Raw genomic sequence first — 15,885 nt, forward strand, 5'->3', positions numbered from 1 at the left:
AACTTGTCTTATTAATACTTTAATGATTCTTTGAATTATTTCTGTATCGCGATGTCGCATAGAATATATATATATGTATATATGTATCGCGAATATCATGCGGAGAAGAGAACCGACATGAAAGAATGAGACAGAGGAAGAGGCACGAAGACAGGATGGAGTGATGAGGAGATGAATGAGAAACGCGAAGAGAAAAAAAAGAAAATAAGAAAAAGAGTTGCCAATACGAACGAAAAGAGAAACGGAGCCGCGAAATAGAGCCATAAAGGCTTTACTGCTCGCGTCAGACCGCGCGGCTCGCGAGAGGCTCATTGTTTTGGATTCGAGACTTCCGTTCGGTCTGGGCAGATCCCACCTATTAACCGAGAAGATACACGCGAGTGCAGCGATGGACGCACACATGGGATATTGCCGCGCATTCATAAACGGCTGCCGAGCCTTGAATGGCGATGTGCTTCGGAGAAATTTGTGGGCTATTTGAAAAGAAATTTTTGTCTCTATTATGTGTACATGTATGTGTGAGATAAATAACGGACAAAGGTATCGCTGGTGTAAATTAGTCTGTCCAATTCGTCCCTTTTTTCTTTAATATACCAGCATTATAAAATAATATACATGTCACGTGTGCTTTTTTCTATTTGATTAGAATATGATGCAAATCAAATTTTAAAATTAAATGAAAAAATATAATAGTACATGTATTTGATGATTTTCAAAATTTAATTTACGTTTCTGAAACAAACAATTAATATATATTTAAAATATTTCTAGAAAGATTCTAGAAAGATTCTTTTTGAGAGAGAGAGAGAGAGAGAGAGAGAGAAAGAGAGAGAGATTTAACTATTATTATTAGAAGATATCTTTTACCTTTTAAAAATATAATAGTAAATAATAGAATCTGAGGATCTTTAAAAATTATAAAATTAATTCGCCGCTATATTTTAAAAACTTTACGTAAAATATAAAGAGGTCGATCTCGCGTCGCGCTTCGTCCGTTTTCATATGCAAATCAGTTCGAGGTAGCCATCTTTACGCTTGATAGCATCGGGCCTCCGCGCGAGGCTTTATTACGTCGCTAATTAGTTGGGGCGCGGACGAAAGGTGCTAAGTGAAACAAAAGGTCCGAGTTGAATCGCAAAGGTCACTTTGGATACAGAAGAAACGGCCGATTTTTCTTTCCGCACGTTTCATATCGCCTACCATCATCTGTGACGACTTCCTGCTCTACCTTTCAGTTAGAAATTAGAGGCGAATTTTACACCTGATGATGAATCTTATTCACTAGATAACGCATCGATAGTAATTGTTTTATTCTTAAAGGCAGTCTATCGTGAAAATAAAATTCAGGATCTTGAATCTTATTATCAACTATATTTTTCGATGTTTTAAAGTTTTTGTAACGTATCATTTTTTTAACAAATTTTTATTTTTCAATAGATATAAAAAAAGTAAAATAATAATTTTTGTATATAATTAATTCTTATAATGGTTTATATATAACAATTAAATTTTTCAATTTTTATATTTAGTTTTGCAGTTGTTGATATTTAATTTTCATTTATATTACATGACAATATAGATATTATATATATAGATATATAGATTTACGTAAAGTCTCTTCTTAATTTTGAAACATTTTTTTATCTGTGAGAGGAGATTTCAAAACTCATTGAATTGATTACATATAATTGTATTGCACTCGTTTCTTCTATAGAAAAATTTTTCTGACGTAAAACTATGTCCCTGACCCTCTATCAATGATATTTTTAAATCCCGTTATTTATTCCGCGAAATCTCTAAGTCAAGTTGTTTGTAACTTCAGTTACTTATAATTTATTACAACGTTGACAACTGAGTAAGTATATCATACGTATTCTAGTTGTGATTTACTTTGAATTTCAATGAAACCGTGCATAAAAAAACTTGTATACTGTCTACATGGGCATAGATACAAGCAAAGGTAGTATACATGATAACGAAAGAGAAATGATTAATAATTGTTGATTAGTGCATGTATATAATAATTATAAAAATAATTTTGATTGAAAATTATGAAAATAATTTTGACGTTATATAAATTATAGGTAGCGGAAGTGCGAATAACTTATCTTAAAAAGAAAAGATCATTTCGTGGAATAAATAACGGGGTTTAGAAAGATCATCATACAATGAAACATTGTGTGTCGCACTCAAATTGATACTCGCGATCGACCGAGATCAAATGACGAAGTATAATAACAGACGACTCTTTCTCTTCGTCTCTCTTTTTCTTTCCGCACTCAGTTTTTTATTCGCATATAGCCCCCTCTTTTTCTTTCCTTCGTTCTCTCACCTCTACCTCACCACTTTTCTCACCCGCTGCATCTTCGTGTCGGATTCTCGTGGATTGTGTCGGTGCGTCGGTGCGTCGGTGCATCGGTGTGTCCAGTCGGCGAGATCCGACAAAAAGGACGCCGCTCCCGCGGGCATCTCTCACAATCAGACGGGACTGCCGAAAAATACGTGACACGCGAAAATCAATTTCAACGGCGGTTGGCTCCGACGGGGTTAGCCGTAAAAGCCATTGTATTGGTGCCTCGACGAGAGGGAGAAAGACGGACGCGTCCTTTCTTCTGCGCCGCGCGAGAGGAGGAACTCGAGAGGAGAAGCCGCGCTTATATATGCAATTCTGTCGAGCGTGCGAATTTCCTGTGGCTGCGGATTGGGTGTTAAACGATGTTTTATGCGGCAATTTGCGGCTTTTTGGCAATGCGACCGGGTGACGCGAACGGTATTACATCCGCCAATCAACTCGCTCGTCGATTCGCAAAATGAATGACGTCGCGCAGGAGACACATTTACTGAAGATAAAAATACAGAGGACTCTTCTCCTAAAACTCGAAATGTACAAAAATCGAATTGATTTCTTTTCAGTTGTACAAAAATTTTTATGTATTTAAATTAATGTCTTTTTTGTTTATCACGTTTTATTTGATTGGAAAGAATTTTTGGATTCTGTATAACTTGTTTGCATAATCAAATCATGGAATGATATATAATTCCAGCATATCCTACGTAACATAAATTTTTTGTGTAAAAACTGTTACAAGATTTTGTTCTTTTATTTTATTGCATAAATATCCTTTCAAAAAGACATGCGAATATATAAAAGTAAATTACAGAAATATTTATTATTTTAGATTTAATTAAGTATTATCATCTCATTTACACTGGCAAGTTTGAAGTCTCGAAAAGGAAACATTAGCAACGAATGTGTCAATAAAGACCAGGGAGATTTACGCGTAGGCGCACGTGCTTGTCCTCGTCCCCTGACGCGTACCATTCCTCGAGCGTGTAATCTGCTTCGAATTTATTTCTATTTGGTCTCGAGGGTCAGCAATGATTTGCCCCTAGTAGTGAGAAATCCTTCTAACCTTCCATAAGCGAATGATCTTGCTCATGTCTCATCAAAGAACAGCCATTTATTATGAAATAAATCAACTACCAATAACTAATGACAATTTTATACTAAATTAACAATATTATATATAACACTATATACATATATATATATATATACATATATAGATATATGAAAAAAAAAATATATTTATATAGTATTTATATATATTTAAAAAATCAATATTTAAATGTTCAAAGAATACATAGATAAAGTGAGAACTTATAACCCGCAAACCCGCATGTCGCAAATACAAAAGCAAGCGAAAAATACGCAGAAAATACATCTATAATAGAAGGGTAGAAAGCTGGGGAGGGTTGTGCCAAGGACGAGGAGAAGGGGGCACGGAGATCCACGGACAAACTGAGACGGATCGGTCGCATAAATCTCCGGGCTCGGTCCAATATAAATCCAAAGGCAGCGACGTCGACGCCACCGGCGGACATAAATACGACTTAGCAGGCCGCGATCTCCAGCAGCTAATTGAGAATTATTTCCCCGCGATAGTAACTGCGAGATCCCGCCGTTCGTTCGCATCTCCCCGGCTAATTTTCCCGCGAGTTACGCGAGTAGAGGGGGAGGGGACGAAACCCAATTGAAACCGACGCTTCGATTGAATTCACGAGGTATTGCGTTAGAATGCTTCGAACTGGAATGAAATGGTAATTTATATCGAAAGGAAAGCGATTTCAACGTGCAACTAGTCGACGTTTTCCCGTTAGCCCATTTCTGTAGATGTTTCTCTGTAGTATTTTTCTTTTATAAAGAATATATATATTTTTTTCTTTTATAGAGAATATACACTTACAAATAGAGAGATCTTAAACATTTTATATCTATGTTCCTATTTGTTAAATTAAATTATTACAATTGACTTTTTCTCTCATTATTTTCTAATATCTAGAAATAAATCATTAAATAAATAAATTCATAAGTAGATATTTCTAGATCTTATTAAGATTTAGAAAATTGAAAACTCTATAGCTAGTTACAGCTATTGCACAATTACTTGAAAGCACAACTTATATAGAATAATTATAACCAGTTCATCCTCGAATAAATAGTTAAGCTTTTTCTATGAATACAACTCTTTATATAAAAAATAAATATAAGTACGTAACGAGCAAAGAAATATCAGCGGTGTTCTTGCATTGTGAGATTTGATTGGCCTAAAAGAGAGATGGATATCTGGAAAATAATTCTTGTAAATGTGCTTGTGCCCAGTTATGATAAAAATACATAGATTTGTATAAACATTATAAAAATGTTATAATACGCGAAAAAATAATACATTTCACAGACGCAATTCTGAACGCACAAGTTGCAGCTTTGAACGTAATTGGACTCTCTTCGTTCACCCTGAAAGTAAAGAAAACAGAATCGAAAACGTAGCTTGACCGCTTTTATTCGGCCATGTCTCGAGTGTCTCGAAAGAGCTGCACACTTATTTCAAAACCGAATGGTCATTTAGCGCAGCGGGGTGTTCGCTTCACAATCCGTAAAAAAATCTGATGGCATCCGGAGTCAACTAACCGGTGGAGAGGACTGATATTTTGTTTGTTCGGCAAACTGTCACAACAACTTGAGCTGCAGGAACCACCCACCCCTCTCAGCTATCGTCGTCTTGTTTTCTCGAGAGTTGAAAACTCGACTGCGACTCGTGTCGCGATACTCGAATGTGATTAATGTATGAGTTTTGTCGAAGAAAAAGCGAGAGTTCTCCGGCCGGAAACACTCAATATTACCAAACGCATCGATCTTCTCGAAAAATCTTATTTTATAAACATTTTCATTCTCCCGTTTATCCTATACATTTTTTACATTAAAAATTATTTAAAAAATATATTGAAAACTAGAAAAAAAAATTTAAAAAGAGCATTGATGAGCCTACAAGAACATTGAATTCTACAATTACTAAAGTTATTTAAATTTTTCAAAACGCTTTTTTAATATAATTAATCAATATTCTGATAGACCATTTAAAAATTTCAGAGTGTCGAAGATTAAATTCGTCGCAAAAAAATAAAAATCTATTACATGAGAATCCAAATAAGGACTAAATCGATACATAGTGTAGCTCAGATACTTTTCATTTGGTTTTCAGCGGGAAAATTAGCAACGTTTGACGGTTCGTCCGTTTTTGGTGTGATTCTTTGGTTCGATATTTCTCGCGATCTCTCTTTCTCGGTACGCGTACATATTAACAACGCAGAAACGAGCGGCACCGACCGGCGAGCTGTTTATGACGCGTATAGTAGTCGGCACACGGCCGACTTTGTAGCTTTTACGACGTATATAGATATTCCTCGCAGTAAGCACCTACCTAAGTTGTGCAGTAAACTCGGACGAGTAGTTAAAAACCCACTTCGGTGGGACTCGAAGCGCGAAACGCGTTGAAAACCATTGTCCTTGTCCAAGTCACGTTCGTCCTTGCAACTATCATACGAAAACGAGGCAAATATAACGATGTGCTTTTCGTTCGAAAAAGCGTGTGTGAATGTACATTTAATTTCTTTTTTTATTTTTTTTTTTTTTGTTAGACACTCAATCTTCTAATTTTATTGTTTTTTTAAAGCACGATATTTTATCAGTTTTTTTAACATAAAAAAAGAGACGAATTTAAAGATCTGAGAATACATCATTTTTGCTTTGTATAACTTATTAAACTGTAGTCATTAAACTCAAATTTAAAAATTGATTTTCTATCATTTATAATATTATAATATTATTTGCAATATTATTCCATTGTATAAAGTAAAAAATAATTTCAATAAGGGTCATTCGATTTTTTACATATTTTCTCATTATAAAAAAATGTTATTTTGAGAAAAAAAAAAGAAAGAAGAAGAAAAACTCTCTGTAATCATTTTAAACATTGTACATTGAAAATAATGTCTACAAGCAAGTAATGTTGGAATTATATAAACATTCATTTAAACATTTGAATCAAGTGCCTTTAAGCGAAAAATTAGCGTACAATCTGCCGCAACGCAAAATCGCTTTACGTTTAACACGAGCTCTATGCTTTGTGTTAATCGCTTTTTAGAAGCACGCTTCTACGAAAGATACTAATATTAGTGATGGTCGTTACAAGCGTTATGCGTTCTAGATGTGTCGTAATTAAATGGCGAGACTTTTTCTTACCTCACCGCGCAATGACTGTACGACGCGCCGCAATGTCATATTTTATTGTTAGACATATGCTTTCTTTTCTCGGACGATATTATTAGCTATATATCCTCTCGACGTCGATGTTGAGAAGTATTAGGACGTGCCACAAAGTCGTCGCAATAATTGATGGTATATGAGAGACAAGTGCGCGATTACGCGATCAGATTAATGGATAATGGATAAGTACATTGGCCAAGTCATGTGCCAGACTCATGTGCATTTATCATTATGTAGATATCGATTGCCATTTCCATTCGATTTCGTGTAACAAATATTTTATCGAGAAGTACCATCGTATTTGATATTACCTGAAGAATTATATTGTCTCACAATGGGATAAATCGATGATATCGTTTAATTTGATGTTTAGATAACACGTAGAGATTTAGTTTTTATGTTGAGAAAACGACATCATTGATTTGCATTAAAAAATTATTTACTATACTATCGCTCTTTAATTTCAGATAATTTACTATTTTTCAGATAATTTACTATTTTTTTTCAGATAATTTACTATTAATCTATATGAAAATGAAAAAATATTTTGTATCGGTAGATTAAACAGCGGGAAAAAACTATGCTTTCTATTCTCAATGCAGTGAAATTATTTTTTTTTTTCTCTCAAAATTAGCGCAATTTCGTCATAAAACCATCTATCAAACTTATAACGGTAAACAGACGATTACAAGTCTTTGAAAGTACCTCGCCGCTTTGAACCTGTCAATATACCTAGAGATATGTCCTTTTATGTGACACAACCTGACTCTTATACCTTTATTATCTTGAGCTTGTAAATAAACCTTAATTTTACGATGATTACTGTAGAATCCAACTCTACTTTTGTTGGATTGATGAATAATTCTGGGAATTATGGCGAGTCGGATTTTGCGACAAAGTGATCTTGAAGTGTCTAGAAACGAAAGATTTTATGGGTTTTCAAGAGGATGCATCGAAAAAAAATGCCGGCACCATCTTTATTTAGATCTTTGTGTAGAGTTTTCTTTTCGGCGCACAAGTGATTAGATTAAAAAAAATAGTTACCGGCAGAGATCTAAGAGAGATCGATCAGTGTTTGTACACGTGTGTTTGAGAGACACTTTTTCCAATTATCGTTAGAAAATCCAATCTCTCGAAGGGTCATGTTTATTTTGACCGTTAACTCGCACTTTGGCAAACAGACCGGAAACGCGCGGCATCCAATTCGGGAGTTTTCTGTCAAAAATCTTTTATTACCGTTTTATATATTTCATATGTCTTTCAAGAAAAATATCTTGTATTTGTAAATCTGAAATTATTTATTATTAAAATTAGATATATATAGACATTTTTTTTGTCTTCTTATTCTTTTTTCAATATAAGCGAAAAGTGCCGATAGATGTTTTATATCTTTTCTTATCAAATGCGTGAACTAAAAGAAACTATGATTGTGTGCGTGCGCTCGCGTTTCTTTTTATAGTGACAACGTAATAAGTAATTCCGAGAGAAACTAGGGTGATCGACGGCGAGTCGGCTCTTTAAAACGGTTGCGACGAAAGGGCAGTTTACCATCGCGCGCGCGTTCGAACCATTCGTGTAAAAAAAACGTATTATCCTGTAAGACGAGCAGACACGGATCTCGTATACGCGCCCACGACATGTGTTACGTGCGCGAGCGGGCGAGTGTGTTGTGCGTCGTGCATGCGTGGGGCACAGGGCCGGGGATACGTAATTTTAGGCCTACCTATATATGTGTAATTTATTACGTGGCTTGGCGAGAGCATATGTTTCATTTGCATATAGCGTGATATAGAAAACGCGGCCCGCGACTTTCAACGGCGAAAAATTTCAACAAAAGAGAGTTCGCCTGTATCGTTGGAGAACTTGCGTCTCTCTCTTTCTGCGTTTTCTTTGCCTTCTCTCTTTCATCATCATCATCATCATCATCATCATCATCATCTTCTTCTTCGGGAGGAAGTAGCGACCGTCAATACTGTGCTCGAAAGTTGCACAATTTACGAAAGCGCCCCAGTGCCCCATCATCGGTGGTGCATGGCCGGTACAATAAACAGGCGTGTTTACTGCCCAGGTTCACGAAGACGACGGCTCTGAGACCAGTAATTTATGAAAACAAAAAAAGAAATCTGTCTTTTGTGTTTTTTTTTTGCTTCTAAATGGATTTTGTTTCCTGGCGATTTATTTTCTCAAATAGAATTTTTAGTAAAAACGTCAAGGAATCAAGGACTTGTCTGACAAGTAATACTATAACTATAAAGTTTTTTGTTATCGGTATGTCATTATATTTGTCGACATAAAATGAGAGCATTTTAGAAAATTGGAGATGTGTCAGTGCAAAAAATTGCAATACCAGGAATTTGTTTCGTTCTATTTATGTTAACTTTACATTACTAACAAGATGTATTAGTCTTGAAACATCATAGGATGTATAACTTGGCTATTTTCTAATGACAGACTATGCGCTGATAGAATCATGTCCTAATTATGTTTTTTCACGGAACGTCTCGTCTGGAAAGCGTTGTAACTGACCGTTAACACACGAAACAAGAAAACCGTGTAAAATCATCGAGATTCTTAGAAATTAACTCGCAATGTTGATTGCTACATTTCGATGTAACTGATTGGCTAACTGACTGTCGGTAGCTGCGAAAGCTACACGAAAATAAGTGTGACAAAAAGATAATGCTCCGTTTACTCTAAAAACACGTACTCTTTTTCTGTAATCATCTTTTATCACAACATATCTATTCCAACAATTTAAAAAGTTTTTAATTTTTTTATCAAGCAAAAGTTTGACAAAAGCAATTAATTTTCTTATTAATTTATATTAATTTATATTAATTTTGATTTTTTTTTTTAAATATAATAAGATGTTTTACTTTTTAGAACATATTAATTTTTTAAACCTATATATACAAATATTCCGACTTTTTATGATGAATTTAAATGAAAGAAATTCTCTTATACACAAAATAATAATCTTTCTGTCGAAATCATGTTCGTAAAACGTAAATAATTAAATAAATAAATAAATTTTATTATTTGAAATATATTTTTTATTTTTTTCTTTCCAAAAAATAATTTTCAAAATCTAAGCTAAAGACATTACTTTTGTATACTTTATTTTTTCTTCCTTTTTTTTTTATGCACGTGCTATTAAAATGTCCACTAAAACGCAAGATCCCATCTTTGTACTCCGAGCATGCTACGAGGTCCCAAAGTTTTCCGATAATAATCCTCTCTTCTTGCACATTTCGCTATATATTCGCCACTATTCCAAGTTGCGCGATAAAATGAGCTGTTCGCACGACGTGTCGAGCCCGGATGGCTAGCCTCCGTGGACTCGTGGCGCGTTGCGGTCTCCCGGAATTGCAAATGATATCGAATCGAATTGCTCGTAATATTATTCGATACGTGTTCCATTACCTGACCGGGGCCTCGAGATTCAAATTAGATTACCGGCAGGTCAGACGCTCGCATTCATATATTTCTTACAGACACACAGACACACGCGCACGAGATAGGGGAGGGGGTGGGGGCAGCCCTACAGAGGTGCCCTACGGAAGGAACGACGATGAATGCTGCCGATCGCTAGGGGAGGGGCCTCGCGGCGGGAACGACGGAGGCCCCGTATAGTCGCGGATTCCCTCAGGTTCCCTACAATACGGTAGCCTCACGTATTCGCAATTTACTTCTGATTATTATGCTCTCTATACTTACGCGGCATTCTTATTTGTCCCCCTCTCCTGTTCCCCTTATCTCTCCTCCCGACTCCGTAACTTGATCCGATCCCTGTGATGCCCCGAATGAGAATCGCGGTAGGGCGCATCGATTTACGGGATTCGATCGTTGCAATCTTGACGCTCGGCCCCGCTGGCGGACCCTGCGGCTCGCTTTTTGAGCGATTTTTTGGTAGCGGTACGAATTTGCTACTTGCCGTGATTTCCACACCGTGAGAGTTAAGAATTAAAATTGATTCTAGAAATAGGCAACCACTCACGCTGAATGTGATCGTCTTGATCTCGATCCTATGAGCTTTCCGATAAAGCCTTGCAGCTTGTTTTTCGGACGATTGTTTGATAGTAATGTGCGAATGATAATCGCGGCTTTCATATTACAAGAATTAAAACTAAAATTGATTCTAATAATACATAGAATCATTTACATAATTTAATCGTTAGATTCTTAAATTAGAATCTTGATGGCGAGTCTTGTTTTTTTGAATGATTTTTTTAGTAGCAGCATGAATAAATAGTTGCTAATTAAATCAGTTTTTACTTCTTTTATAACAATTAAACAAATGCTTTTTTTTTGAAAACATTTTACATCTTTTTATACCATTACAGCAATATTAATGATGAATCTAAATTTTTATCATTGTAAATTTTATTTTTTTTTACAGTTTTCAGAATAGACAACGTTTTCTTTTAAATAATTTTGATCTATCAACAAACATTGTTTTCTCTGTATTTAAGATTTTATTATAACGCTTTTAGAAAGAGCATTAAAAATACTTATAAGACTAAAGAAAATAACGTATATATAAATGAATACTGTCGATGCGGATAACTGGTTATAGCAATAAAAACTTTAATATAAAAGAACAACCTATGTTACAGCTCTTTAGATTTCTTATATCGACGATATCAATTGAAAATGCTTGAAGCAACGATCGACAACCGATTGATTAAATGATAGATGAATTGTATACTAAGAAACGGAAACATTACTGCGTTTATATATTTTGCGTTGCAAATTATTCAAAGAAACAACTCATCGTCATTATTTGTATTAGCGAACGCGCTACAAAAAAAGCAAATACAATTACAAAATATTTCCGGTCGCATTGCGCCTGTAAACCGTTATTATTACTGACGTTATGAAGGTGTGTCACGCGTCGCAGAATTCTCGAGCAGAACGGAAGAGACGGCTGTTCCCCGTAATAATCTCTCACATGTCGCTTCAGGACATCGCAGATGCGTGATCCACGAGCGAGGAATCAATAGAAAGCTAAAGATCGTCATAACGCGTGGATTCAAGTCTTTAACTGTGATCTCGACTGACATTTATTGCCCGACATTTCCGTCATGCGAAAACTTGAGGAAAACAGTGAGAAGAGAAATATCTTTGTATATCTCTCTCTGTATGTCTGTCACTATTATTGGAATATATACAGACCAATAATATGCTTCTTGACCCGCGAATAATATTGTAATCTGCACGCTAAATCAACATGCATTATGCATTAACGATAATTAATTATGTTCGCATGTTTTATTGTTACATAAATAATTTATGCACAATTTACGCGGTTAAATAATCGTAATTCAAACGCGAAACCAAGAATTTTAAAAAGATTAAAATTCAAGAGTTTAGAAATTAATTAAAAAAATAAATTATTTGAGGATTCCCCAAAGTTGCAATTAATGTTTCGTGAATTATCTCAATCTAGAATAACGTCAAATATAATATTAAATGTAATAATGAAAGTAATTTATTGTCAATTAAAAATATAATGTATATACTTGTGTCACGACATACACATGTCCAAAATTATAACTATTACCTATAATTTAAATTTAATTACGTTAAATATTAATAACGTTAATTAAATTTAATATTGAACGTCATTTTTTCATTACACTTTTTTTTTTTTTTTTTTTTTTTTTTATTGTGCATTCATGTATTCTTCACAATTTTTTTTGTTGTCCACATTTACATATAAAATTTTATTAATATTCATTGATTATGGTTTCTATCAAATGTTGAAAGACTAATATTATGTCGAGTATAATTAGCGCGATTAATCCGTCACTTACAATGTTGCATAAATACATATAGACCTGAAAGAGTTGCAGAATCTAAGGATTCGAGCAAACTCGGATTAACATTTTGCTGACTCGTATTTTTGGCACCTGCCACACCTAACGCGCCACGAAATTTGAAACGTTCCGTATGTCGGGCCGTAGGGGGCTGTAAAAGAGTAAAATAAAACGCCGCCTTTGAAAGGATTGAGCGCGGGCAGCGCTTCCTGACTCTCGAGCGGAACATCAATCAAAATTAAAGTCCGTATTCATCGCCGATATTTAAGCTCGCCAATTACAAACGATAGATTCTACGAACGACCGCGTTTTCGCGCACGTACTCGTATCTCGTCTGTTAAGCGTGATATAATGATGGAATTTTAAGTAATCTAAAATTGCATAGATGTGAATATTCGAAGTTTAGTATGAGATACAACATTTCTTTTTAATATAGCTGATTATATCGCAGCTAATATTAATATTAATCTCTTATATAAGAGATGCAGTTTTAATCGCCATAAACGTATATAAGTCGCACGTTTGCAATTAAAATATCAAACCGAAACATAAATATGAGAAATAAAATTACTCGCATTTCTTAAAACTGTTCACCGCTTTCGGTAGCTGAACTTGCCGTCGCTTGACTCGAATCGTGTAAGCGGCTCACGTATTATATTCAAAGTAAAACATTTATACCATGTAATATATATATATATATATATATATATATATATATATATATATATGCAAATATACATATATGTAGTGTATCAAAAACTATATACATACTTTAATAGGCGGAAGTTATTTAGCGATGAAATTAATAAATGTTAGGAAAAAATAAGTAAATATCATTGATTCATACGATTTTTTCAAAGTAGAAAATTTTCTTGCGTGAGTCACTTATTTGATTGTTGGAACGCGATAGTTATTTACTAAGTTTCAACGATTTTGCATTCATTATTAACGATAAATAATTAATTTTTGCTAAAGACACATAAAACTGAAGCTCTGGAATATTCTTTTTTAAGAATTATTTATCTCACATATGTATATTGTAATAAAATTATATGCAATATATATGAAGGAGAATATAATAAAAAATTCGATTAAATTATTTATTGTTAGATTGATTAAATTATAGCTAATTTTACAAAAAATAATAATTGAATAAATCAGAACTTTCATCATTACGAGTTTTGTTTATATAAATAAGATCTGTTTTTTTCTTTCTCCTGATGAAATAGTTACGAGATATCTATATTCTCAGCAATTCATTAATAATTATAAATAAAAGATGCGCGTTGATAATGTCAATCTATATAATACTTTTTCTCAAAATTATCTTTATGAATAAGTGAGAAAATAATTGTATCTTCAAAACACGCATAAATTCAGGCAAGTCTACAGTAAATCTGACAATGATAATATCGAAAATTTTCGAGTGCTGCTTACCCTGACTATGCTCGCCTGCATCGAAGGTCTTGCTAGTCATCTGGAAGAGCGCATCCAAGGGACTGCCCTGTCCTGTGGTTCTCTTGCCGTTTTGGCCGTGCGAGCCGTGCTGCTGCGGCGTTTTCCTCTTGAATTGCTGATGCTGCTGTTGCTGCTGCGGCTGCTGGAGCGCCGGATGATGCAGACCGGGATGAATGGCCGCGTGATGAAGCGCGGCGTGATGATGGTGATGATGGGCGAGCGGGTCCGGGCTACCGGAATCCGACACGGAGCTCCTTCCGGACGACGAAGAGCTGCTGAGGGGCGGCTCGCTAATGGAGCCGGACATGGATGCGAGTGACATACCCATCAGCGAGAGGTCTCGGGGTCCGGCCGCGTGACCCGGATGACTACTGTGATGATGATGGTGGTGCAGATGGTGTTGATGTTGATGCTGCTGCAGATGATGACGGTGCTGATGGCTGAGGCCGGAGTCCACCGTATCCCAAGGACGGACAATCTTTGCTTTTGGCCGATGCGACAAGATGTCGAGGATACTGAAGGATTTGACCCCGCGATCGTTGGACTCCCGTTCTCTCTCATCCTCCTCGTCCGAGTGTTGTACCTGCACCATTTTCAGACGTTTCAGCGGCTTGAAATAATCGTCAGTCGTGCCGGCAGCTGTCGCACCATTGCTGCCAGTCCTACTGTCTACTTCTTCTTCTTCATCATCATCTTCTTCGTCATCTCTGAGCGTTGTAACTGAATCACCGCTCTCGCGAGTCCTGCTACTCGTTCGTCCGTTCGACATTCTGTATTCTCCGTTGCGAGAGTAATCTCTCTCTTCGTCCTCCGTCATCGAATCTCGTACGTAGGTTCTTCTGGGACTCAGACGGTCAGCGTAGTCTTCCCTGGACGAGGCCAGCTCATCTTCCGTGTTGGGCGTCACGACCACTAGTGGCAACGGGCTCGGACAACCCACAGAGATCTCGTCCTCGTCGTCTTGGACATCTCCTCGACTTGGTGAGGTTCTGCACGACGTCCGTCGGTGCGCCGGCGAGCCGCTCATGCAGCCGGGCGTTGCGGCGCTGGAAGATACCGTCGTCGACGGCGACATCGTGTACGATTCTGTCATCTCCGTGGTACACATGCCGCGTGGATGGAGGAGAGAGCTAACTTAAAAAGCGAAATCGCCCAAGACGCTCGCCTGTCTGACTTTTAGCAGTCAGTCGAGGTCGCGACAAGTTTAACTCCTCAAACACCATGCATTCTTTCAACACGCACTTTTGCCTTCGAAAACTGTTCACGAGATTACCGCACAATCGTATCGAGTTTCATTCACTGGTCTAACATGTCCGAATCTTTGAAAATCTTGACAAGAGAACACGAAACCTGTCAACACTGTTGCTATCGACAATCCATCAATGTTGCACTTGTATTCTCCGTCATCGCGCTTAACCCAACACACGAGTCTCATTATAAGCATCCGAGAATCCGTCTCATATCTCCCGGTGAATCATTTTTCTTGAGATCAATAATATCTATCAAATGTCATTCCGTCAGATATCGACTCGCGCCTTCCTTCTTCATTCTAGCGCACTAGTCACTGTTCTTTCTTAACTAAACACCAGAATATTAGAACAAGAACTTGATAGCGCGAATGAGCTTCGAAGCAATTCCGTCCTCGAATTTGCACGACAACCTGTTTCTGGAAGTAGAAGCTCGACCGGATGTCAGTCCTCTTCCCGTTTGCTATCCTCACTGAACACCAGCACACAACGCGACGCGTCCTGATGTCGAGCGTGTTGCAGAGATAGATCCCGCTGCGAGCGAGATACGCGCGCGAAACGTCAATACGTCGGCGTTTCTAACGAGTTTCGGAGCTAAGGAGGCAGCCGGGGTGCCTCCTCTCTCAGGCCAGTCGAAGCCGGTGACGCGAAATGGTACGGTGGACGGGGATCCCCCGGCGCCGGCGTTGGGCAGGCGCTTTCCTCACGACCGGTTCAGCGCACGCGTAGAAGGGCGGTGGAATCGTTCCAACTC

General features: G+C 36.8%; 2 protein-coding genes across 2 annotated transcripts in view; one reads left to right on the forward strand and one right to left on the reverse strand.

The window, feature by feature from the left end:
- LOC140667315 (cysteine-rich hydrophobic domain-containing protein 2) overlaps positions 1-15,885 on the forward strand; it is a 169,631-nt gene that overhangs the window by 106,837 nt on the left and 46,909 nt on the right. The gene's annotated exons all lie outside the window — the stretch shown is intronic.
- The window catches only part of LOC140667314 (uncharacterized), a 47,475-nt gene extending 31,590 nt beyond the window's left edge, over positions 1-15,885 (reverse strand). Inside the window, exon 1 of the mRNA XM_072895127.1 lies at positions 13,864-15,885. Within this exon, the coding sequence (XP_072751228.1) occupies positions 13,864-14,992 (1,129 nt within the window). The 5' untranslated portion in view covers positions 14,993-15,885. The remainder of the gene's footprint in view (positions 1-13,863) is intronic.

This window comes from Anoplolepis gracilipes, chromosome 6 (assembly GCF_047496725.1).
Source record: "Anoplolepis gracilipes chromosome 6, ASM4749672v1, whole genome shotgun sequence".
Classification (NCBI taxonomy): Eukaryota; Metazoa; Arthropoda; class Insecta; order Hymenoptera; family Formicidae; genus Anoplolepis; species Anoplolepis gracilipes.